The 26,367-nt window shown below is 42.9% G+C and overlaps 1 protein-coding gene across 7 annotated transcripts in view; it reads right to left on the reverse strand.

The window, feature by feature from the left end:
* The window catches only part of LOC133466535 (meiosis inhibitor protein 1), a 70,930-nt gene that overhangs the window by 14,549 nt on the left and 30,014 nt on the right, over window positions 1-26,367 (reverse strand). For 5 of the 7 annotated variants that reach the window (XR_009784955.1, XR_009784954.1, XM_061750359.1 and 2 more), the window contains exons 14-29: window positions 18,396-18,487; window positions 17,610-17,757; window positions 17,359-17,470; window positions 15,935-15,995; window positions 15,367-15,464; window positions 13,728-13,908; window positions 11,666-11,816; window positions 11,151-11,336; window positions 10,946-11,050; window positions 10,386-10,575; window positions 6,986-7,096; window positions 5,862-5,972; window positions 5,128-5,330; window positions 4,759-4,843; window positions 3,462-3,646; window positions 649-730 (exon numbers count right to left, since the gene is read on the reverse strand). Coding sequence is in view for 5 of the 7 variants with exons in the window: in XM_061750359.1 (XP_061606343.1) it covers window positions 649-730; window positions 3,462-3,646; window positions 4,759-4,843; window positions 5,128-5,330; window positions 5,862-5,972; window positions 6,986-7,096; window positions 10,386-10,575; window positions 10,946-11,050; window positions 11,151-11,336; window positions 11,666-11,816; window positions 13,728-13,908; window positions 15,367-15,464; window positions 15,935-15,995; window positions 17,359-17,470; window positions 17,610-17,757; window positions 18,396-18,487 (2,101 nt within the window). In the remaining 2 variants the exon portion in view is untranslated. The remainder of the gene's footprint in view (window positions 1-648; window positions 731-3,461; window positions 3,647-4,758; window positions 4,844-5,127; window positions 5,331-5,861; window positions 5,973-6,985; window positions 7,097-10,385; window positions 10,576-10,945; window positions 11,051-11,150; window positions 11,337-11,665; window positions 11,817-13,727; window positions 13,909-15,366; window positions 15,465-15,934; window positions 15,996-17,358; window positions 17,471-17,609; window positions 17,758-18,395; window positions 18,488-26,367) is intronic. The other 2 variants (XM_061750356.1, XM_061750355.1) reach the window with 2 other exon arrangements.

The following is a 26,367-nucleotide window of genomic DNA, read 5'->3' on the forward strand; positions in this document are numbered from 1 at the left end:
TTTTCTTTAAATTGTTTTGAGGTTTTTAAACACACTTTTAAAACAATATACACACATTTAAAAACAGAATATATTGAGAGAGAGCGAACGAGAGAGAGAGAGCAAGAGCAATGGATGAAAAAAATGGCGAAAATATAAAAATTAATAACACATACAGTGCAAATAATAAGGTGTTTGCATCCTGGAGAGACTACCTATACTATCAATTGCCTTAACCGGTATTGCACAATAGTAAAGAAAAGTGTGAACAGCGGGGCTTTACTGTAGTTGCTTGCTTTCCTTTGGCATTTATCAGGGCCTCTTCTCAATCTACTGTTTTGATATTCAGTATAACTTGTCATTTTGTCTTGTCAATTTAGATGCCTGTGATTGTACCGTTTTTCTCAGTCCTTTGATATGTTTTTGTCAGCTTTGATTATAGAGCTTCAACAGGAAGAAGACTATGCACTGTATAATAACTCTGTGAGGGCAGCTTACATTAAGGCTGTCTTGTCTTTCCGAATGGCCTGAAAATGAGGCGGGATGAGTCGGCTCTGATTGTAAAAATGAAAACCAACTGTCTGGGGTTGATGAAGAAGGGGATAACAGTACAATATACTGAAAGGGCAAAGCTGACGTGAAATACATTTTTATGATTACAAATGTTACCTGTCTGTGGACTTTTCCTTTGAAGGAAGCCAAGCATGGAACTTAGGCAGTTCACTGAGGCCCTCAGCAGTAGCTCATTTTTCTAAAGAGGACAAGAAGGGAACACTGTAAACCCAGATTGGTATTGAACTCAAAGAGATGAGCCTATATAATTTAAATGCATCTATTTTCTTTACATTACTTGTTAATTCTAATTAAACTGAACTTTTTGCATGTGCTTTCTTGTTGGAATTGTGTTTTCAAATCCAATCAATAGTTTTTACTCAAACCAATTGATTTTGCTTGACTAATTTACCAATATTACTTTTTAAAACAAGTAAAGTGTACTTTTTCATTGCTTATCTTAATGTAATTATGTTTTTGAGCTCAAACAATGCAGGTACATTGGCCCCGCCCCGTACATACACTGGTCTGCCAAGAATCTAGTTTAAGCCAGTTTTGACAGAGTGGCATCAATCGATGAGATCTGATTTTGAACTTTTGAGACAAAGCACACCGTTAGACATTCCTGTAAATTCTACAGTTATTTACCACATGAAATACTTTAAAGTGATTATACAGTAACTACCGTTTCCACTGCATCATGGGATTTTGGTTGACGTCACACAGAGAGTTACTGTATTGTGCATGCAGCAGAATTGTGAATCCGTGTGGCTCCCAGCATGCATTGCGCCATAAAATGTTGCCGTAATAAAGACGGTAATCCTTAATGTTCATGATTAACGTAACATTGATCATGTGTTTATGTCACCCATAGTTTGTTGAATGTGTGTCTTATTTAACACTAGCTATACATTTATGTTGCACTTTTTTCACGTTCAAAGTAACTTACTGGCAAAAACAAAACTATGAAATGTCTAACAGTGTACTTACTTATCCAGGGTTCACAGTGTACTGAACAAGCTGGTTTAAATTAGTAGTACAATAAGTAGAGTCTAATAATAATTAATAATAAAAATTCATTTACATTTTCCATTCAATTAGCTGTGTATCTGAAATTTTTAGCTCGCTCTCTGTTCACAAAAAAAAATACCTTATTCTATGTAAGAAATAAGTTTGTGATTTTTTTTCAAATGTAATTTACTGTCAATACAATTCCACCAGCGGCACGGTGTACGACTGGTTAGAGCATCAGCCTCACAGTTCTGAGGACCCGGGTTCAATCCCCGGCCCCGCCTGTGTGGAGTTTGCATGTTCTCCCCGTGCCTGCGTGGGTTTTCTCCGGGCACTCCGGTTTCCTCCCACATCCCAAAAACATGCATGAATTGAGGACTCTAAATTGCCCGTAGGTGTGACTGTGAGTGCGAATGGTTGTTTGATTGGCTGGCAACCGGTTCAGGGTGTACCCCGCCTCCTGCCCGATGATGGCTGGGATAGGCTCCAGCACGCCCGCGACCCTAGTGAGGAGAAGCGGCTCCGAAAATGGATGGATGGATAATAAACACATCTTCCCTGATGTGGTGGTTCTCTACCAAAATACTCAAGTGGGCCAGGCGGATATATCAAAGACAGTCCATTTCTACACTAATCGTCAAGTGGAGAGGGGCAAGAAATTACTCAGAAGCAAGAGAAGGGGGAATGAGAATGTAAGAGGGTAGAGGGAAATACAGGACAAATGAAACAGGAGAAGGAGTAGTGCTCTGTTTTTTTCTTCTACCGAGTTAGGACACCAAGAAAAAAATGACAGAATTGCAAGACTGAATATATTTATACGACGACCCGCTGGTGTAGCATAATGGTCTGCAATTGATTGCAAGATAGTTTGTATGTTGTATATCTCGGGGTATTGTATATAGTTTAGTTTACGTTAAAACATCTAGCTCCAAAATATACTTTTACTTCTCAAATGTATGCGTTATTCTTTTTCATGATTACATATATTTTTTTATCATAAATGGTTGGCGTAATGTGATCAATATTCAGAAAAAAAAATATGCATCCCTACTCAGGGTCCTGGTGCAATTAATTAAAGACAAAAATGAACAGTACAAAAGGTTTGGTCACATTCTATCTTATGCCGCATTAGGTGTTTTTTTTTTTTTTTGGTAATCAAGAAATGTGGGAAATTTGGGGTTATTGTGTGATTCACCAGAACACCAACTGCGCATTCACAATTTCATAAGAAATGAGCCTAATGGTTCAACAAATCTAGAGGTGTCTCCACCGTCTCCCGCAAGTTACTTTTCCTTTACAACTGGCTTTTTACTACTGCTATAACAAGGCCATAATATTCACTAATTTCAGGTAATAAATAACAAAATAGCATCCATCCATCCATTTTCCATTCCACTTATCCTCATCAGGGTCACGGGCGTGCTGGAGCCTACCCCAGCTGACTCTGGGCGAGAGGCGGGGTACACCCTGAACTGGTCGCCAGCCAATCGCAGGGCACATATAAACAAAAAAAAAACATTCGTACTCACGTAGGGACAAATTAGAGTCTTCAATTAACCTACTATGCATTTTTGGGGGGATGTGGGAGGAAACTGGAGTACCTGGAGAAAACCAATGCAGGGAGAACATGCAAACTCCATACAGGGAAGGCTGGATTTGAACCCAGGTCCTCAGAACTGTGAGCCAGATGTGCTAACCAGTCGTTCCACCGTGCCACCCAAAATAGTGTTACAGACTTAAAACATTTAAAGCTACGTTAGCCCACTTTTTATCTGCCGGTAACTACAGCCTCAATTAAGCAGAGAGACAGCAAGCAAAATAATTTATGAGCTATGATGCACTTCAAATATTAATAGTAAAGTATACAGACAATATACAAATTATACTGAATACCCAATCTCCCACCAATTTCATACAACCTGCAAAATAAGTCCACTGAGAGCAATTAAGAGGCACTGAGCCCCCCTTAAGCCAAGTGGGAATAATGCACCATCTTCAGGTTCCAGGGGTGTTTGGCCAACCAAGCCAGGCCCAGTGGTCACACACACCAATGTAGAGGTCAAGTCAACATTGAGTAAGGCCTGCAGCAACCTCAAATAGCTGACTGGAAAGAGAAACATAGAAAAAGGCAAAAATGTAAATGGCTGGGAGAAAAAAAAGAGATGAAATTTCAAAATGTTACAACTTGTTATGCTTGAGTCTGTATTCATCCATTTTTTTCCAGAGACAACCAATGTAAACGGCTAAAAGTCCATATATCCATCTATCCACCCATCCATCCTCCCATCCATCCATTTTCTATACCACTCCTCAACATTAGCGTCTTGAGATGGAGGTTATCACAGCTGAGTGCAAATAGGAGTCTTCCATTAATGTAACATGCACATGTTTTTGGTATGTGGGAGGAAGCTGGACAACCAGGAGAAAACCCCCAAAAAGCACGGGGAGAACACACAAACTCAACACAGGAGGGCCTCATTTAACATTTGAAAGCAGGACCTCCACACTGGCAGACTTTCTTATGACTCCTGCACGGTGCTTTCCGACCGCTACAAATGTAATATTAAATTCAAATATCACAGCAGTGGGAGTGCAAAATAATACGCTGAAGACGATGAGAGAAGACAAACAATACAAAAATAGTGCATTTTAGTACAAAACAACATGATCGAGTGCTTACTGAGGTTTTCCATAACTTTACACCTTTCAGCACAATACTAATTTCCATCACTTTGGTTCTATCCATCTTCTTTCACTTATCCGAGGTTGGGTCGCGAGGGAAGTAGCTTTAATAAGGAAGCCCAGACTTCCCTCTCCCCTTTTTTTTGGGGGGGGGGGGGGGGGCACACAACTAATGAAAGAATACAGTATAATGTTTTCAAGCACTTTTATATACAGTGCCACTTTTATAGTGATCACTCTACTCTGGGTGACTAAATCTCACTTGTGCTTAAACGTTCCGTCTGTGTTGAAGATAACAGTGGAATGGTACTAACTTAATGTTTAGTACCAAGGTTAAATTACACACAGACACACATACTTACAGTACATAAAAATGTATTAAGCATTTGAATTGCCGCAACAAAAATCAAAGAGGCAAAGATGGCACATTAACAATTAGAATTTGGGCCATGATTGCAAGCAGTCTTTAAAAGTGGCACATTTGGTCTCATACAAACAATGTATTTTGAAGAATGATAATGTTGAGTTTGTTACCCAGCAAGAGAGTGTCAGTATTCCTTTTCTGAATGAGTATTCGCTGCACAGCTGTCTCCAGGCTCCAAGTGAGGCTTTTGTGAACCTTAAATAAATGGAGAGAGACGGAGGAAAGGAAACAGCAGGAAGTGGGGTAAATCAGAGGAGTAACTAGCTTTGGACAAAATGCTTGCAAGTACAGTGTAAGACTATTTTATCCCCGTCTGAGAGGTGAGATGAAAATATGTTCTTAAACAGAGCACCCTTCCAGGTTTGTCATTAAAATTTAAGCTCTTTTGTCTCATGTGTATCATTTATGTGTCTTGCCATGGCTATGTGAATTTGAAGCCTGACATTGTGATCAGTGCAGGGAGTAACTACAACATATACCTGCATGGAGTGCTCATGCTGCAAAGTGATGAGGGAGGACAGGAGCAGATGACTGCAGCACAGCAGGGCTGAGGAAGGACTAGCTGAAGAGAAGATGAATGGCGCAGAAGAGGAGGAGGAGGAGCAGCAGCAGGAGGAGGAGGAGGAAAGGATTGTCTGAAGATGCTCCAACAGTCCACAGTTGGAGAGTAGCATGGAGACAGCTGGGGAAGAGAAGGTGCCACATCGTGTGTCAGCGTGTGTGTGTGTGTTCGCACCATTGCACGTCAAATGCAACCCTGTCACTTTGTAACTCAATTTCCCAAAAAACACACTCACATAGGCCCACACGGAGGTGGGAAAACCAATACACAACAATCCACCTGCCTCTACTGTCCAACAACTTGTGACCAACATACATTTTGATTTGAATAAAACAAATCTGTAGTTATCCTATTATCTAAATTGTGCTCTTTGCATGTACATTGTCTGCTTAGTGTTAATTTATAAAAAGGTCTGTGAGATTGGCCAAGATGGATTTCTAACAGCATAACATGTAATTAATACAATGACTATGAATTTCAATGGAAAAAATCTACATTTTGTGTGTGAAATGTCTCAAAACCACCTTGAGGTGATACTGACTCTCATAGCCACTTCTGTCAAAATAACACAGACTGCAGCTACAGGTTGAAGCGGAATTGGCCGGTTGTGGAAAACACACACATAAATTGGAGGAAGAGACTGTGTCAAACCTCTGTCAGTGCTGCGCGCTGGTGAGAGACTCAGGCAGCAGTACAGGTAGCTTAGGGCAGGTAGCAGACTCTCTGTATTGGACTGATTCAGCCTACCTGTAATATGACTCACTTACACACACATTGAGTACATGCTAAATCAGGTCTGCTGGATCTGCTCTCCACTTGCAGTGCTCACATACATTAGTTTAAAGACGTCAACAGGAGAGTATGATATGATGATGATGTAGAACTGTGGTTGGTAAAGACTGAGTTAATTTCAGAATGACAAGCTGGAAAATGTAACAGAATAAGGCTCCATTAATGTATGCATGGTCTAAAGCCAAGTACAGTACCATTATAATTAGTCACAGAGGGATGATGGGATTTGAACATCAAGGTGCATTTATCTAAAGGTTTAGTAAGTTTCATCATTGGCAGTGAGAACCTTAATGTTCATGATCTTGAAGATTAGTGAGGATTCCACTCATGAGGGAATACAGGTAAATGCAGGGTGCGGTTACATCAGTCAGTAGCACAGCATGCAGATGAATTAGAAATGTCTCGAGGTAAATCTGTCATGATTACAAAATGGATAATGAATTGGATCTGCAAAATCCATCCATCCATTTTCTGAGCCGCTTATCCTCACAAGGGTCACGGGACTGCTGGAGCCTATCCCAGCTATCATCGGGCAGGATCATTTTAAAAAAATGTCACTCAAAATCCCGTGTTAATTGCTTCCAAATGGTTTGGGAGAAAAGGTCCAATACCCACCCAGTTGGTCAGTAAAGCACATGTGTATTTGTGTTGGACACATGCTGATTGCAGTGTAGTGAATGGTAGGTGTTGACTAATTACTAGAAGCTTTGATTGTTTTCTCCGGGCACTCCGGTTTCCTCCCACATCCCCAAAACATGCATGGTAGGTTAATTGACAACTCTAAATTGCCCGTAGGTGTGAATGTGAGTGTGAATGGTTGTTTGTTTATATGTGCCCTGCGATTGGCTGGCAACCAGTTCAGGATGATAGCTGGGATAGGTTCCAGCATGCCCGCGACCCTAGTGAGGAGAAGTGGCTCAGAAAATGGATGGATGGATATTATGCAGAGTGATGACCTGCCAGCAGAGCTGTTTTGAACTCACCATGGTAGAGCAGTTTGAAGTGCACTTCGTCCATCTTGCTGCAGAGAGGGGAAGGAGGGTTGCTGGCATGTGTTACACAAAGCAGCCTGAGCACCAGAGGGAGCGAGTTAACTGCAAGAGCAACAGCCAAAGAAAGTACACTTTTCATGCTGATTTCAAAGAAATGATCATATGTAATCACTGTATGAAAATAAAACATTGCAATGTTTCTATTTACCAATGTTATCATTGCCAGTCATAATCATTTAAAATATTGATGTTTTTAAATTATTTTATCTTAAAATATAAAATTTGCAGGCACTATTATAAAAGTGTTTCATAAAATCGGGCTGATCTGCTTAAATACATCTGATTTACTAAAGATATAGAGTAATGCAGTAACTGGAGAAACAGAAACATACGGTGCTATCCCCCTTGCAGCTCTGGGCTCGTCTGATTACTGCTTAATTCACTTAATACCAACATACAGAAACAAACTTAAATGTGCAAAGCCTATGGTGAAAACAGTGAAGTGGACCAATGAAGGAAAGATAGAACTTCAAGGCTGTTTAGACTGCACAGACTGGAGTGTCTTTGAAACTTCAACTGTTATCCTTGTTGAATATACGGACAGTGTCACATCCTTCAGTTTCTATGAAGATGTGTGTGTACCAACAAAGACATTTCAATAACAACACTGCCAAACTTAAGCAACTTCGCCAGGCTAAAGAGGACGCCTATTGAAGTGAGGACAGAGCCCTGTTCAATCATGCTAGAAATCAGCTGACAAAAGAAATTAACATCGCAAAGAGGAATTATACAGAAAAGCTGGAAAAACAGTTTTCTGCCAACGACCCTAAGTCAGTCTGGCAAAGATTAAAATCGCTAACTAACCCCCCAAGCGCAGAACAAAAGAGGACTAGCTGATGACTTGAACACCTTCTACTGCAGATTTAAAAAGGACATTTGCACACCCTACACACACCCAGCCATACCACCGACCACCATCGCACCGCTGACTTCTGCGTTAACCATTCATGAGCAGGATGTGAGACACGTCTTCAAACTACAAAAAATCAACAAAGCGGCAGGCCCAGACCTTGTCTCCCCATCCTGCCTCAATGTCTGCGTGGAGTAGCTCGATCCAGTCTTCACACAGATCTTCAATAGATCTCTGGAACCGTGTGAAGTACCATCCTGTTTCAAATGCTCCAACATCATGCCGATCCCCAAGAAACCTGCAATCTAGGGTCTCAATGATTACAGGCCTGTCGCGCTGACATCTGTGGTCATGAAATACTTTGAACGCATCGTGTTGGACCACCTCAAGAGTGTCACAGGACCTCTGCTGAACCCCCTGGAGTTTGCCTACCGAGCAAACAGGTCTGTGGAGGACGCAGTCAACATGGGACTGCACTTCATCCTCAAACACCTCGACGGCGTGACTACCTACGCGAGGATCCTGTTTGTGGACTTCAGCTCTGCGTTCAACACTATTATCCTATCATCAAACTCCTCTCCTCCAAGCTTCTCCAGCTCAGCGTCTCGTCTGCCATATACTAATGCATTTACAGCTTCCTGACGGGCAGGGCACAGCAGGTGAGGCTGGGGGACACCACCTCATCCACAGGCACCATCAGCGCCCCAAGGATGTGTCCTCGCTCTCTACTCTCTCTACACGACCTACTGCACCTCAACACACCCAGCTGTCAAACTCCTTAAGTTTGTAGACGACACCACAGTCATCGGCCTCATCAAAGACGGTGACGAGTCTCCACATCGACAGGAAGTGGAGCGGCTGAAGATTTGGTGTAGTCAACACAACCTGGAGCTGAACTGTAGAGATGATCTTAGACTTCAGGAAGCATCCCTTGCCACAGCTGCCCCTCACACTGTCCAACTGCCCTTTGTCAATCGTCGAGACCTTCAAGTTCCTGAGAAATACAGTCTCTCAGATCCATCCTGAGATCAACTCCATCCTCAAAAAGGCCCAGCAGAGGACGTACTTCCTGCGGCTTCTGAGGAAGCACGGCCTGCCACAGAAGCTTTTGAGTCAGTTCTACACAGCAGTCATCGGATCATTCCTGTGTTAATCCATCACAATGTGGTTTGGTGTTGCCACAATAAAGGACAAACTCCGACTGCAACGGACAGTCAGGACTGCCAGAAAAACCATCGGTACCCCCGTACCCACCCTTGAGGACTGGCACGCAACCAGAGCTAAGACAAGAGCATGCCAAATCTGCTTGGACCCTCCACATACTCTTCCAGCTCCTTCCCTCAGGTAGGCGCTATCGATCAATGCAAACTAAAACCTGCAGACATTCCAACAGCTTTTTCACTCTTGCCATTAAATTGCTAGAGGCTAAGTGACTCTCTGTAGTGTTTTTATGTTTTAACTCTCAAAAGTATTTATTGTCAAAATGACTCTCCAACTACCGGAGACAGATTCCTGGTGTGTTTTTGACATATTTGGCAAATAAAGAGGATTCTGATTCTGAAATGTTTTATTTAATATGAAAGCATTGTTGGCGGCACGGTGGCCGACTGGTTAGAGCGTCAGCCTCACAGTTCTGAGGTGCGGGATTCAATCCCCGTCCCCGCCTGTGTGGAGTTTGCATGTTCTCCCCGTGCCTGCGTGGGTTTTCTCCGGGTGCTCCGGTTTCCTCCCACATCCCAAAAACATGCATTAATTGGAGACTCTAAATTGCCCGTAGGCATGACTGTGAGTGCAAATGGTTGTTAGTTTCTATGTGCCCTGCGATTGGCTGGCAACCAGTTCAGGGTGTACCCCGCCTCCTGCCCGATGACAGCTGGGATAGGCTCCAGCACGCCCGCGACCCTAGTGAGGAGAAGCGGCTCAGAAAATGGATGGATGGATGACATGTACCAGTACTTAAAGTACATCGCGTGGAATTTGATTTCTGTGTAAAAACGGTTGTACAGTAGGCCAAGTCAGCAACCAGCCAGAGCAGTCATTAACTGGAGCCTAAATGGATTAATACAGAAATAGAAAAAAAGAGTGCAAGGCAATGTTTGGTGTGGGACTATTTCAAACTCTTTCTACCTTAACGTTACAAGCTGCAGGACTGTCACTAGGCTGCAATAACATATTACCTTTGAGCATGTTCATGTTTCGCAACATGAATCAGTAGGCTGCTGTTTGTTGAGTATGTTACAGTTGGCTTGTGCATTTGAATGTGCAAAGGTTTAGATTGTTAAAAAAAAGTTTTTTTTTTAATTGTTTCAACAACACAGGTAATGATTAATTGGTAAGCTGATAGTGCAACAATATTTTCATCTTTGTTATGTGTTTATTCACACTTAAGTTGATAAAATTCAGCTAAAAAACTCACAATCTTGCATTGAGAGTCTGAAAACATTATTGCACCACCACCAAGAGGTGACGCCTGTCGCCTACCTTCTTCAACAGGTTTCTGTTCATGTACATGGCCAATACTCTCGAAACTGAGTCTCTGCAATGCCTGGAGTAGGGCAGGTTTCAGACTCGTACACAAGTCTGCCTCAAAGTCACTTTGACCATCCAAGAGAACCATCAGAGCTGACAGTGCTAGCTCTGCAAGTGAGGCCTCCCTGGTGCAAACTATGTCCTATATGGTAAGACAGTCAGAAAGAAAACACAATTTAAAACAAAGGATTGAACTTCATCTTTCCTTGGCCTTGCTAATTCAAACCCGTTGCTGCATGTTAAAATTGAACTTAACACAAGTGTTTTATGACCTTGACCAGAGCGATCTAATGACTGAATCGCAGCTCAACTGTCTTTAGACACACAGGTGGTTTTTAGCGTACAATGGCATCACTTTTGGGTGTACTGTTACAAAATGACACTCCACAGCAACACCAATGTTTGCTAAGACACGAAATAAACTATGTTCTGCTTTATAAAAACATCACCAATCCCATTTCTTTATGCTGCTAATTTAACAATATTTTTGTCCACGTGTATATTTATCTCACCAGGAGGATCAGGATGACAGACTGGTGTTTCTTTAATACAGACAGAAGCTCCACAATTTCTGTGGCAGGCTCTTGTTCTTGCCCCTCCCCAGAACATCTCATCTCCTTGACAAAAAACCAAACCAAAAAAAAAACAACAATAAAAACAAAATGTTAAATCAAAAGTAAAACATTTTTGAGATGGAATAAACCAATTGTTTCCCACCATGGTCAGCTCTGTATCTGTGGACTGTGCTTGTTTGGTCAACCAAAGTTCCAAGACGAGAGCCCCAAATCTTTCTTTAAGCAGTGGATGGCCACAAATGAAGTGGAGGATGGCAGGATGGTGAATGTAGAGTGATGAGAAACTTTGACAAGAGGAGAGTGCCTTGTTGATGCAGTCCAAAGGAGCCTTGAATAGGTTAGCAAGAAAAGGGCAGAAGTGCTGGGGTTTGTGCTGCCACACCAAAAAAGGACAAACTGCTTCGTAGAAAAATAAAACTGACTTTTGTAAAAAAAAAAAAATAATAATAATATATATATATATATATATATATATATATATATATATATATATAAATTAACCATTAACAAATAGAATAGATAACCAGAAAATAAACAAAATATATATTTTTTAAATGTGGAGTATCAAGTTTTCAACTTCCCTGGTGATTTACTGGCAACTAATATGTGATCTATGTGACTATAATGTGGTTGGGTGTGTTACGTAAACTAAATTACCCCATCAAGTGTGGTGCTGTTATCCTGTGTCACCGCTAGAAGGTAAAGGGAAGCCCGCAGGACCAAGGTCGGAAGGGTGCAGCTGCCTTCCTCCTGTACTGACCGCAAGAGCCACACTACACTGGAAAACACTGTCTGGTCTGGAAGTAGCCTGGTTCATTCATACAACACAAACATAAGAGACAAGTACTGTAATTATAGATACACACAGAACACCTGCATCTAAATGACAAACATACAGATACATTTAGTGTGAATGTACTAAATGGAACAAACACACTAATAGAGAATTCATATTCCTATTCCTGACTTAAACATTAAACACCTTATTCTTCCTTACTTTTCCCGGGCCACCATAAATGGCCTTAGCTCCAGAAGTCCTAAACATTTCCAAAGAAATCAATGTAACTGTTCATATAAAAGTTTCTAATAAGTGTAACAGCATTTTTACGGAACACGGAAAGAGTCAGACAGCATTATAAACCGTTTCTACAGCTTTCTACAAAGATGCACTTGATGGGGGGCCGAAATGCAGAAAAGAAGTACTGTAGTTCAAGAACAGAACTTAAATAGGAAAAGATAACAAAGAAAACAAATAACTAAAGTAAGTGGAGGCAAAAGGCACAGGAGAAAACACGTGCATTCACTTAGAAAAAAACATTATTTGTAATGCAACACCAACACTTGACACAGTTTATACAAGCAACATTACAGATGATAAAAAAAAATATAATATAAAACCAATATTTATCAACAGACCGATGTGATAGTTTGGGGGGAAAAAACAGATGGACAAGGGGGTTTACACTAGTTAACATTTCATGGACAGTTTATGCCAGCCTGCAAGTGAGAAGGCTTGTTTGTCATGACAAAGACATAAAAGCAAGATGTAGCCATCCTGACCACCAGACTGATTCCCTATTTTTGGCAAAGAATCTCATTAGACAATGCCTGGGGTTGTTTGCAGCCAAGTGTGAATCATCCAGCATAAAAGGAAGCACCTCCAAGTCAGAAGCAATGGTTTTCCAATAAGAAAGTTAAGGCTTTATCCCCCTGATTTGGAAGTGAGTGGCTGTCCAAAAAAGGCTTCAAATATCTTTTGCACAAGTTAAAAAACTAAAAATAAAATTGCAAATACAAGCAAATTGATAGATTGGTGCAAGGAGATTTCACATAGAGTGAGTGTATGTTGCTATGGGTGATAAGTCATCTAAAGATAAACCCATGATCATCGTAAAAATAATTTTGTAGGGACAAACATTAGAATCTCTACTGGCAAAATCTTGCTCCACAATGCTTAAATATGTATTGATTAATTAAATTAATACTAAGTACAAGATGTTTTATTCACTGTTAGTTGACACGTACAGTATGTTGCTTAAGCCTAGCTAAGGGAATTGAGGTTCACTCGAAAAATTATTGCTTATAGGAGAGGTTAGTCCTCCTGCATTGCACCTGCTGTCAATGTCAATCAGTAGCATTTATAGGCCCAACAGACGCAAAAGGGAGATGTCGGACATTTGATTTGCTAATCTCCATCCTCGTATTGTATTTTCATTGTATCCTATTTGTAGTTTCTTCGTATCCTCCAGTTGTGCTTGCATTTATGCTCGTCTTCTGTCTACTCTACTAAGTACTACTGCAGTTTCTGTTTAGTAGTGTTTTGTTGTTGTTCTAATTTGTTAAGTTATATTCTCTTCATGCTAACCTCCTGTGATCATTTTTCATTTCAATATTTATGTTTTTCACATTGTATGTGGACCCTTGGTTTATTAAATTCTGTTTTATTGCTTATTCGTTGTCTGGTCTGCTTTGGGGTCTAAGGTTTGGTGATTCCGCCCTCCCTCGGGTTGTAAAATCATACTCTGAAAAAAGATTTTTTTTATTAAAAATCAGAATATCATAGTATACTTCTGAATTAGCTTACAATAATATCAAGAGTAGGTTATCCTTAAGACCTTTTTTCATGTATCAACATCACAATTTCACTCTGTGTGAATGCATAAACTGAGCTGTTACACAACCACACCATGCCTGGTCATTGTTTTACAAGTTTGTGTACCTGTCTCCTTGCTGCAGGGCGAGGTGTAGAATTATCAGCAGACAGTATTGAGTGGCTCTTGGGCCTTTGTAATCACACAGCTGGAGCCCTGGGGATTCGCACAGCAGAGTGGGCCAGTCTGAGAGTCGACAGCACAGAGAGGAAAGATTGTGCAGCAAAAGAGTTTCTATTTCTTCAGCATCTGGGGGTGGAAATGAAGGCAACAAGCATTATTAAACAACAATGTGATCCTCATAAAATTATGATTTACTTATCTGAAGATTTAATACAGCCAATAAAAACATGTATAATGTAAAGCTGTATGTTCAGAAATGTTTATGGAACTTGATGTTGCCTCCATCATTGCCTTGTGGGTACTGCACATATGATACAGCACTTAAAATCAAGAGAAAATGTTTTTGATGGAAGAAGTGACATAAAAGTGGACCACTGAAATATGGGACCCAAAAGAGTATCACAGATGCTGTAATCAAGGCAAGAAGTTTGAGTGAGATTTTTATTTTTTTTAAGTTACACAATATTTAATGTATAAAGGAAATGCAGACAATGATAAGGGACATTTATAAATGAATAAAAAGTGTATTAAATTTCTAAAATGACAGATAATATGTCACTCAGAAAAAAAGAAAATAATCAAGCTGGGAAAAAATACTGAAAGAGAAATGGCAGCTGCTTGCAGAGTAATAAATATTGAATATTGTGCCAGCTATACATTAGCTTTTAGGACATTGCATTGAAAATGCAGTCGTTAACATGGAGTTGTTCAAACGCAACAGCTTCTGCTCTTCGAGAATACCTTTAACATTATTTTACAGAAAGATTGGTGCAATTTTTGTTCCTTTCTCAAAAGAAAAGGTGAGTGCTAAGAGGTCAAGAGTGCCTGGCACACCATCTCTTTTCTAGTTCATCCCAAAGGTGTTTGATGGGGGCATTTCACTGACACAAAAGCCTTTTCAAACACATATCACAGCACGGTAGAGACTGGTTAGAGCATCTGCCTCACAGTTCTGAGGACCCGGGTTCAATCCCGGCCCCGCCTGTGTGGAGTTTGCATGTTCTCCCCATACTTGCGTGGGTTTTCTCCGGGCACTGCGGTTTCCTCCCACATCCCTAAAACATGGATGAATTGGAGACTCTAAATTGCCCGTAGGTGTGAATGTGAGTGCGAATGGTTATTTGTTTGTATATGCCCTGCGATTGTTTGGCAACCAGTTCAGGGTGTACCCCACCTCCTGCCCGATGATGGCTGGGATGGGCTCCAGCACGGCCGCGACCCTAGTGAGAAGAAGCGGCTCAGAAAATGGATGGATAGCTTGAGAACACAATTGTTTAAGGAGAAGCAGGGTAATCGACTTTATTGTAAAGGATTGTAAATTTTGACCCATCACCTCAACTGTTTAAGGGGAGTGTCAAGGAGCGATGTGTTAGTAAAACAAAATTTCAGAGGGTCAGAGTAAGCAACATAATAAAGAAACAGATTGTGAAAAGGAGAACAGTTGGTGATACACATTATAAACCACACATTCATATTATGATCAAGAAGACATCAACATAGAATCAAAGACACAAAATAAATCAGGAAACCGCAAGGCAAATAAGGCTCTGTGTGTGCTGCTACTGTGTGCTTGTATCTGCATACCCTGCTGGTAGACACTGGAAGCAGAGACTGACTGGGAGAGCAGACACATACTGAGTTTCTGTAGGAAATCACAGCAAGCTGCATTTAAATGTGTGTTTCTGAAAGAATAAGAGAGAAAATTAATACTAAAATATGGAAATGTCGGGAGTGCAGGAAAATGAGTTAGTTATATAAATACAGAATGAGGACACCTGAAAGAAACAAAGCACACAGTCAATTCAGCATAGAATGAACTATGAGAGATTCAACTGGATGAGCCATCATTTACCCTTTTAACAATTAAAACCTGCGCATTCATTCAAGCGTAGTTCAGTTTTGCTTTACGGCGACTGCGTCTACTGCACTTAAGACCACAAAAACACACAAAGAAGAAAGCTGTATAGGACAAAACAAATAGAGCAAGACGTGTAATTTTCCGACAGAGAGAAATAGTAAGTCTCAACTTATCACCATACCATTGTTTAACACAATTACAAAGAAAGACGCACATTCACACAAAAATACAGATTTTGACAGCTTAACTGTTCTGTATGTGTGTATATCCTCAGGTTATCCAGTCACACTGTACCTGTTTCCCACGCAGAAAATCCCTTTGTGTTCCAAAGCCAGCCTGTAGAAACCAGAGGATGCTGGAGGGAAGAAGAAGTGAAGAAGAGGGATGAGACAGCAAGTAGGGGCATGATGGGCAAGCAGAATAATCCAAAGTAAATGGCAGACAAAAACAAAATATAAATCATTAGGCTGTCATAGACATTGACACACGTAAAGCCAAGCAACTTTTTAGAAAAAACGCACGGACAGCAACTACTGTACTATCTTGAATCAGGTTTTTACTGCAACTTTCAGCTTGTCCCATCAGGGGTTGCCACGGCAAGTCACTCACATGATTTGTTTGGCACAGTATTTACAGTGGATGCCCTTCCTGACACAAACCACACTTTTTTATGTGGGCTTTGGACTGTCCGTGGGACTGGTCGGGAATCCAACCCGCATCATCTGCACGGAAGCCAGTAGTATGTATCACACACACACTACCAGTGCTAAATCATCAATCTAGTTGTAATAAGGAGAAAATGTTATAGCTGCCATGCTGATGAATAATGGAGAGCATATAAATTGTTGAAAGCAGCAAAGTTTGAGTAATTTTGAAAATCATGAAATTGCTTAGTTTCTTTGTCGTTATCGTTGGAGCCAAATACACTGCCGGAACCACAACAAGTAGTCTGCCATTTGAAGCAAACATTTAAGGGGGATTTTTTCCATTTCCAAAGGTCCTTTAAAAGTTTCACTCTGTCCAATGGCTATAATTTTTTTTATTTTAACCACATATAGTAGAGAGATGGGTGACACTGAATTGCATCAAAAAAAACCCCATCTTTGCATGAAGTTTGATAACTTACCAGAAAAAAACTAAAATCTAATAACACATGCTCCACAAGGTCAAAGCTTGACCAACAGCTTCCATGTGACAAAGCCCCCACTGTCAAGAGATTTATAAGAGCTCTTTACTGGCAGAAATGTAGAGGTGAAAATACTTGTATGAAATCTCCTGTCTAGTACCCCTGCCAAATTTCCCAAGGGTTAAGGGTGTGTTTCTTGCAACTTTAATTTTGCTATTAACATAGTTATAGTGAACGCAATGGGATAAACCATTTATATCATGAAAAAAAAATCTCTCAATCATCTGTATTGAGCATTCAAGTCTGACTTCATCAACCACTGATAGCAATATACAAGCCATAAACCATAAGCTCCGAGCCCCCCACCACATTTAATGGCAATTCAATTAATACGGTTATTGTCCTGACCGTAAGAGGATTCTGTAGTTATTGGATCTTCACGCTCAGGATGAGTCTATGGACAATGAATGTTTGAACAGACGAGCAGCCAGGTTGTCTCAGTCAACCAAACAAAACACATGGGTTGTAGCCCCTACATAGACACCCTGGAATCAAGAATAGGCAACTTGATCAAAACAAAAATTCCACTTACCCATCTTATTTGCGAAGGCTGGCATGACAGACGAAAGGAGGGTGAATTGAGAGGACAAGATTGAGTAGAAGACCTGTAATATCTGTGGATTCGGTGCACATTCACACATCCTCTACATACACACACAACACACGCACACAAAAGAAACCGGTACACAACTGAAAACGAGTTCACAAGATTTATTAGTGTTTGGAAAAGAAGATGATTTAACAAATGTTTGCTTGATGCAAGTATGTGTGGCCAACACTCACAACAACAGTTGGTATCCAGACAGAGTCGCAACACTGCAGCAGACATTGGCGCAGAGACTCCAGTGAGTCAGGGCCATTGCTGATCTTAGATGGAGCTGTGAATGTGTTCTCCTTCAGAATAGGATCTGATGCACACTCCTCAGCCAATCTAGCATACATGCAAACAGTTTCATTTCCGAAGTGAAATTTGACATTTTTTTTTATTTTTTTTTAAATAAAGTACTTGGATTAAAATCCTCTGCAGTGGCTGAATAAGTGCCTTAGTTCTGGAGACCAAAGACATGTTCCTCCCTGGAGATGATTTGTCAGGGCTTCACTGCAGCTTGTGGGTCTTAATGCCTTCAATTTAGTCTTTAGTAAGTAAATCTTGGTGGTGAATTATGTCAAACGTTAAAATACTTTAAAGCCCCTCATATATTCTGAATGGAATGGCTTTCGTTCCTAAATGATAAATGCCATAAACCTCTTAAATTAAAGTTGAAAGTCTACAGCTAAATATCACATTTTTGTTTCATCTCAAACCAGCTGTGGTATAGAGGGAAAATTATTAAAACTATATGTACAAAAAGGAAAAATATATATGGTTTATTAAAACCTCACATGATCAAGTTAAAATGTTATTATTCTGGGTACACTGTATTAAAATTGCTCCAACAAACACAAAGAGGAACAATATAAAACGAAATCTGTGTATGCCAAGGTAAAGTATAGAACCATGCAAATCAGAGAACACACCAATACTGAGCAATTATTTGACTGCCCAAAGATGTGACTTTCGGGGCTGACCTGCATGCAGCCTGAAAACAGAGCAGTGACTGGAGCAGAAATCCTTCTGACCAAGAGACCAGGCTGTTGTGCTCTGGCTTCTTCAGATTCACCTAAGGATATAGAAAAAGATGAAAAGACTAAAGACTAAATAGAAAATGAGTGAGAAAGGAGTGGAGGTGCAGTAAAGCCTTGTTCACATAAATATTTCTTAACTGATTGTTAAAATGTGAGAGACCCCGGACATGACAATAATACAAACTGTTCTCATAGCATCCTTTTGTACCCGAGAAGACGAACGCAGCACAAAACTCACTTAAAGATCCTGTAAAGTGAATTCAGAGATTTGTTTCTAAATGCATTACAAGTAAAAGATTGAAGATAATTGCTGAAAACATGATCATAGAATGTGAATTATCTAGTACTCAATTGTGGAGCTATAGCGTTATACTGTTTTTCACCATTTCAGTTTTCCTAATTTTTTGACCGTGGCTAAAACGACGCCCAGTGAGGTACATGGTTGTCCAGCACGAGTCGCCCCTCCCCCACATTGTAAAAACTTCAGCAGTGTCAGGGCTGCCGTTTCAGCACCCTGAGTCTGTGTGTGTGTGTGTCATGAGTGCTTTGCAGGGTTGACGTGTTGGAGTCTAGCAGCTGCACCTTGTCATCCTAATTACACCTGACTGCTCTTAAGACACTGTGGGACTCCAACTCATCGCCAGACTATCAACGCTCTACGTCGAATTCGTAGCCTACCCAGGTTGCCTATCTTTTTGCTTCCTGAAGACCTAGTGAGTTACCTCTACCTAATTCTTATTTGTCCCCAGTCTGCCATCTGCCCTTGCTCCCTGCAAACCAGTGCTCACCTGTTGCAGCCCACCGACAACCCTACCCTGCCAGTCCTCATTGGAACCCTGCCAATCCCGGATTTAGTTCTCGGAGTTCCTTTGTTCGCTTCTAAGCTGCAATAAACCTTTATTCACAAACTCACCTCCCTGTCCTCTTTGCATCTGGGTCCAACTTGCAACCTGAATCCTGACAGCATAGTCTGGCCTGTCATGTTACCGGACAGAGCATGCTTTTGGAGCAACACGACCAAGCCCTCACCCTGCTGATTCAAAAGGTACGTGACTTCTCACAAGCTCTCACATCATTCCAAAATCAATTTGCCTCACTCCAACCTTGCGCACAGCCGCCTGCTGCAGCATCCACCGCTCCAACTGCCCCCTCACCCAGGTAATGCGTGAACCATACGTACCCGCACCAGCCCCTTACAACAGCAATCGAGGGTCTTGTCGCGCCTTTTTGGTCCAGTGTTCACTTGTGTTTGAACAGCAACCGCAGTCGTACTCCACTGACAACGCTAAAATTGCCTACCTCATCGGCTGTCTCCAGGGTACAGCGCTCTTGTGGGCCACGACGGAATGGGAGAAACGGTCAGCCATCTGTGCGTCATACTCTTCTTTTTCCATGGAGATGCAGATTTTTGACCACCCGGTGCGCGGGATGGAGGCCGCTAAACGGCTTATGTCACCCTGACAGGGCTCTCGCAGTGCGGCTGAATTTGTGATCACTTTTCGGACTCTCGCTGCCGAGACTAACTTCAATGATGAGGCGCTACAGGACGTTTTTTGGGGCCCTAAATGAGTCTCTTTAAGACGAGTTGGCCTCCAAGGATGAGCCAAGCTCCCTAGGTAAGCTGATTGATTTTTCTATCAGACTACAATATCGTCTCCGCGAGCGGCGGAGGGAACGCAACTCGAGGTCACAGACTCTGCCGACCCCGCTTCCTTCTACACAGCACTCCACTCTCAAATCCTCCTTTCAGCCGCAGACTTCGTCACCAGCCCCGCTTCCCGAGATCGGTGAACCCATGCAACTTGGCTGAACAAAACTCTCAGATTTGGAGAAAACACGCAGGAGAACTTCTAATCTGTGCTTGTATTGTGGAGAGGCAGGCCACTAAATCGCAAACTGTCCCACACGTCCAACAAACTGGCAGACTCTCCAATAAAGGAGGAGTTGGTGAGTCAGAATGCAAGTTCCTCCTCTTTTCTCCGTTTTCAGATCTCTGCTACCATTTGCTGGGATGATCTGTCTCTGCCTGTTTTAGCCCTAGTAGACACTGGCGCTGACTAGAATCTCATTGACCACCACCTAGTTAAACAGATGAAAATTCATCTACAGGCTCTGCCCACTCCCAAGGATGCCCCTGCCCTTGCTGGGCCTCTGATCATCCATATCCAGCAAGACCACCATATCTTGAGACTAAGTTTTCATGTTTTCCTTTGTCTTCAAGTTCCAATCGTGCTTGGCTTGCCTCGGCTGAGGCTCCATAACCCCAGCATCGACTGGACTGTGCCCAAGATCACCTCATGGGGCAATTTCTCTCATGAGAACTGCTTGCGATCTGCTGCGGTGCCCCCAAGTGGCCGAAGTCGGAGTAAATCCCCTGACCTATCAAGTGTCCCCTCAATTTACCATGACCTAGCTCCAATTTTCAGCAAACACCATGGCACCTCTCTACCCCCACACAGGCCTTACGATTGCGCTATTAAACTACAGCCCGGTGCACCACTACCTAGCAGCCGTCTTTTTAACATCTCTCGTCCAGAGCGGGAGGACATGGAGACCTACAACAGCGAGTCATTGGCCGCAGGTATTATCCGGCCCTCCTCTTCACCGGTGGGGGCAGGCTTCTCTTTTGTGGACAAAAAAGACAAGACCCTCCGTCCATGTGTGGACGATTGAGGCCTTAATAACATCAGAATCAGAATCATCTTTATTTGCCAGGTATGTCCAAAAACACACAAGGAATTTGTCTCCGGTAGTTGGAGCCGCTCTAGTATGACAACAGACAGTAAATTGACAGAGAACACTTTGGAGACAGAAAGACATTGACAAAAAAACTGTCACTGAGCAGTAAAGGGTTGCTAGTTATCTGGTAATGCTGGTACATTATTTTTTTTTTGACAATTGTGCAAAAAGATGCAGAGTCCTCTAGCACTTAGATCAGTTCGAATGACTAATATTGCAATAGTCCGGTGCAATGACCATTGTGCAAAGGGCGCCGAGACTTCAAGGAGTGTATGCGGTTTGACGAGTGATGAGTAGTGTGATAATCTGGGACAATGTTGGTTGTGCAAATGTTGCAGATACTCCTCAATCAGTGTGCAAATGGAGCAGATGCTACTCTGGTATGAGTGGCCAGTCTATGCAAATAGTGCAGCATGGCGTGACAACTACAGTGAGTGCACGAGTAATGTATAATTGGCCCCACAGAAATGTGACAACGAACTCAAGTCAAAAAATTGCCAGCATGTAGTAATGGAATTGTGGGTTAGGTGTTTAAGAAGTTGATCGTAAGAGGGAAGAAGCTGTTGGAATGTCTGCTAGTTCTAGTTTGCATTAATCGGTAGCGCCTACCTGAGGGAAGGAGCTGGAAGAGCTGGTGACCGGGGTGCGGAGGGTCAGAGAGGATTTTGCACGCTCTTGTCTTAGTTCTGGCAGCGTGCAAGTCCTCAATGGTAGGTAGGGGGGTACCGACAATCCTTTCAGCAGTTTTGATTGTCCGTTGCAGTCGGAGTTTGTCTTTTTTTGTAGCAGCACCAAACCAGACTGTGATGGAAGAACACAGGACTGATTCGATGACCGCTGTGTAGAACTGCCTCAGCAGCTCCGGTGGCAGGCCGTGCTTTCTCAGAAGCCGCAGGAAGTACATCCTCTGCTGGGCCTTTTTGAGGACGGAGTTGATGTTGGTCGCCCACTTCAGGTACTGAGAGACTGTAATTCCCAGGAACTTGAAGGTCTCGACGGTTGACACAAGGCAGCTGGACAACGTGAGGGGCAGCTGTGGCGAAGGATGCCTCCTGAAGTCCACGATCATCTCTTCAGTCTTGAGCATGTTCAGCTCCAGGTTGTGTCGGCCGCACCACAGCTCCAGCCGCTCCTCTTCCTGTCGATATGCAGACTCGTCACCGTCCTTGATGAGGCCGATGACTGTGGTGTCATCTGCAAACTTCAGGAGTTTGACAGTCGGGTGCGCTGAGGTGCAGTCGTTCGTGTAGAGAGAGAAGAGCAGCGGAGAGAGGACACAACCTTAGGGAGCCCCAGTACTGATGCTGCGTGTGGAATATGTGGCCTCCCCCAGCCTGACCTGCTGTGTCCTGCCTGTCAGAAAGCTGTAAATCCACTGGCAGATGGCAGGTGAGACGCTGAGCTGGAGAAGCTTGGATGAAAGGAGTTCAGGGATGATGGTGTTGAACGCTGAGCTGAAGTCCACGAACAGGATCCTCGCGTAGATCCCTGCACTGTCGAGGTGTTCTAGGATGAAGTGCAGTCCCATGTTGACTGCATCATCCCCAGGCCTGTTCGCTTGGTAGGCAAACTGCAGGGGGTCCAGCAGGGGACCTGTGACACTCTTGAGGTGGTCCAGCACGAGACGTTCAAAGGACTTCATGACCACAGATGTCAAAGCGACAGGCCTGTAGTCATTTAGACCCGAGATTGCAGGTTTCTTGGGGACTGGAATGATGGTGGAGCATTTGAAACAGGATGGTACTTCGCACAGTTCCAGAGATCTATTGAAGATCTGTGTGAAGACTGGAGCGAGCTGGTCCACGCAGACTTTGAGGCAGGATGAGGACACATGGTCTGGGGCTGCCGCTTTGTTAATATTTTGTTGTTTGAAAATGAGTCTTACATCCTGTTCATGGATGGTTAATGCAGAAGTCAGAGGTGTGATTGTGGTCGGGGGTGCGGTAGGTGTGGGGTGTGAAACTGTCCTTTTCAAATCTGCAGTAGAAGGTATTCAAGTCGTTGGCTAGTGTGCTATTGTTCTCAGCTTGGGGGGATCGTCGCTTGTAATTAGTCAGCGATTGGAATGCATGCCAGACTGATTTAGAGTCGTTAGGGCTAAACTGTTTTTCCAACTTTGCTGCATAGTTCCTCTTTGCAATGTTAATTTCTTTAGTCAGCTGGTTTCGAGCTCGATTATACAGGGCCCTGTCCCCGCTCTGATATGCGTCCTCCTTAGCTTGGCGAAGCTGCTTAAGTTTAGCAGTGAACCACGGCTTGTTGTTGTTGAATGTGCGAAATGATTTGGTTGGTACACACACATCTTCACAGAAACTGATATAGGATGTAACAGTGTCCGTATATTCATCCAGGCTGCCAGCTGAATTTTCAAAGACACTCCAGTCTGTGCAGTCTAAGCAGCTTTGAAGTTCCATCTTTGCTTCATCGGTCCACTTTTTCACTGTTTTCACTGTAGGCTTCGCGCATTTAAGTCGGTATTAAGTGAATTAAGCAGTGATCAGACGAGCCCAGGGCTGTCCGAGGTATAGCACGGTATGCGTTTTTTAGCGTAGTGTAGCAGTGGTCTAAAAATGTGGTCCCAAGCCCGGATAAATGCAGAGGGTTGCGTCAGGAAGGGCATCCGGCTTAAAACCTTGCCAAACAAATATGAGCGTTCATCCAAAGAATTCCATACCGGATCAGTCGTGGCCCGGGTTAACAACGTCCGCCACCGGCGGCGTCAACCTGCGGGGCGCCATTGGAAATTCAGCTACTGTGGGTCGAAGTCAAAGAAGAAGAAGAGGTGGAAAGCGGGTTCTTCGGCAGAAAGAGAAGAGGAAAACACAGAGCCTAGAACTGAATGTGGCGACTTTGAATGTTGGGACTATGACAGGAAAATGTCGGGAGTTGGTTGACATGATGATTAGGAGAAAGGTTGATATATTGTGTGTCCAGTAGACCAGGTGGAAAGGCAGTAAGGCTAGAAGTTTAGGGGCAAGGTTTAAATTATTTTACCATGGTGTAGATGGGAAGAGAAATGGAGTCGGGTTATTTTAAAAGAAGAGTTGGCTTAGAATGTCTTGGAGGTGAAAAGAGTATCAGATCGAGTGATGAGGCTGAAATTTGAAATTGAGGGTGTGATGTGTAATGTCATTAGTGGCTATGCCCCACAGATAGGATGTGACCTAGAGGTGAAAGAGAAATTCTGGAAGGAGCCAGATGAAGTAGTTCTGAGCATCCCAGACAGAGAGAGAGTCGTAATTGGTGCAGATTGTAATGGACATGTTGGTGAAGGTAATAGGGGTGATGAATAAGTGATGGGTAAGTACGGCATCCAGGAAAGGAACTTGGAGGGACAGATGGTGGTAGACTTTGCAACAAGGATGCAAATGGCTGTAGTGAACACTTTTTTTCAGAAGAGGCACGAACATAGGGTGATCTACAAGAGCGGAGGTAGAAGCATGCAGGTGGATTACATCTTGTGCAGACGATGTCATCTGAAGGAGGTTACCAACTGTAAGGTAGTGGTAGGGGAGAGTGTGGCTAGACAGCATAGGATGGTGGTGTGTAAGATGACTCTGGTGGTGGGGAGGAAGATTAGGAAGACAAAGGCAGAGAAGAGAACCATGCGGTGGAAGCTGAGACAGGACAAGTGTTGTGCAGCTTTTCGGGAAGAGGTGAGACAGGCTCTCGGTGGACGGGAGGAGCTTCCAGAAGACTGGACCACTGCAGTCAAGGTGATCAGAGAGGCAGGCAGGAGTGTACTTGGTGTATCTTCTGGCAGGAAAGGAGAGAAGGAGACTTGGTGGTGGAACCTCACAGTACAGGAAATCATACAAGGAAAAAGGTTAGCTAAGAAGTGGGACACTGAGAGGACCGAGGAGAGGCGAAAGGAATACATTGAGATGCGACACAGGGCAAAGGTAGAGGTGGCAAAGGCCAAACAAGAGGCATATGATGACATGTATAACAGGTTGGACACTAAAGAAGGAGAAAAGGATCTATACAGGCAGGCCAGACAGAGGGATAGAGATGGGAAGGATGTGCAGCAGGTTAGGGTGATTAAGGATAGAGATGGAAATATGTTGACTGATGCCAGCAGTGTGCTAGCTAGATGGAAAGAATACTTCGAGGAGTTGATGAATGAGGAAAATGATAGAGAAGGGAGAGTAGAAGAGGCAAGTGTGGTGGACCAGGAAGTTAGAAAGGCATTCAAGAGGATGAAAAATGGAAAGGCAGTTGGTCCTGATGACATTCCTGTGGAGGTATAGAAGCATCTAGGAGAGGTGGCTGTGGAGTTTTTGACCAGCTTGTTCAATAGAATTCTAGTGCGTGAGAAGATGCCTGAGGAATGGAGGAAAAGTGTACTGGTGCCCATTTTTAAGAAAAAAGGTGATGTGCAGAGTTGTGGCTACTATAGAGGAATAAAGTTGATGAGCCACACAATGAAGTTATGGGAAAGAGTAGTGGAGGCTCGAAGTGAGTATTTGCGAGCAACAGTATGGTTTCATGCCTAGAAAGAGTACCACAGATGCATTATTTGCCTTGAGGATGTTGATGGAAAAGTACAGAGAAGGTCAGAAGGACCTACATTGTGTCTTTGTAGATCTAGAGAAAGCCTATGACAGACTACCCAGAGAGGAACTGTGGTACTGCATGCGGAAGTCTGGAGTGGCAGAGAAGTATGTTAGAATAATACAGGACATGTACAAGGGCAGCAGAACAGCGGTGAGGTGTGCTGTAGGTGTGACAGACAAATTTAAGGTGGACGTGGGACGGCATCAGGGATCAGCCCTGAGCCCCTTCCTTTTTGCAGTGGTGATGGATAGGCTAACATATGAGGTTAGACTGGAATCCCCGTGGACCATGATATTTGCAGATGACATTGTGATCTGCAGTGAAAGCAGGGAGCAGCTGGAGGAACAGTTAGAAAGATGGAGGCATGCACTGGAAAGAAGAGGAATGAAGATTAGCCGAAGTAAAACAGAATATATGTGCATGAATGAGAGGGGTGGTGGGGGGAGAATGAGGCTACAGGGAGAAGAGATGGCAAGGGTGGAGGACTTTAAATACTTGGGGTCAACCATCCAGAGCAATGGTGAGTGTGGTCAGGAAGTGAAGAAACGGGTCCAAGCAGGTTGGAACGGGTGGAGGAAGATGTCAGGTGTGTTATGTGACAGAAGAGTCTCTGCTAGGA

This window comes from Phyllopteryx taeniolatus, chromosome 16, assembly GCF_024500385.1.
Source record: "Phyllopteryx taeniolatus isolate TA_2022b chromosome 16, UOR_Ptae_1.2, whole genome shotgun sequence".
NCBI classification, from domain to species: Eukaryota; Metazoa; Chordata; class Actinopteri; order Syngnathiformes; family Syngnathidae; genus Phyllopteryx; species Phyllopteryx taeniolatus.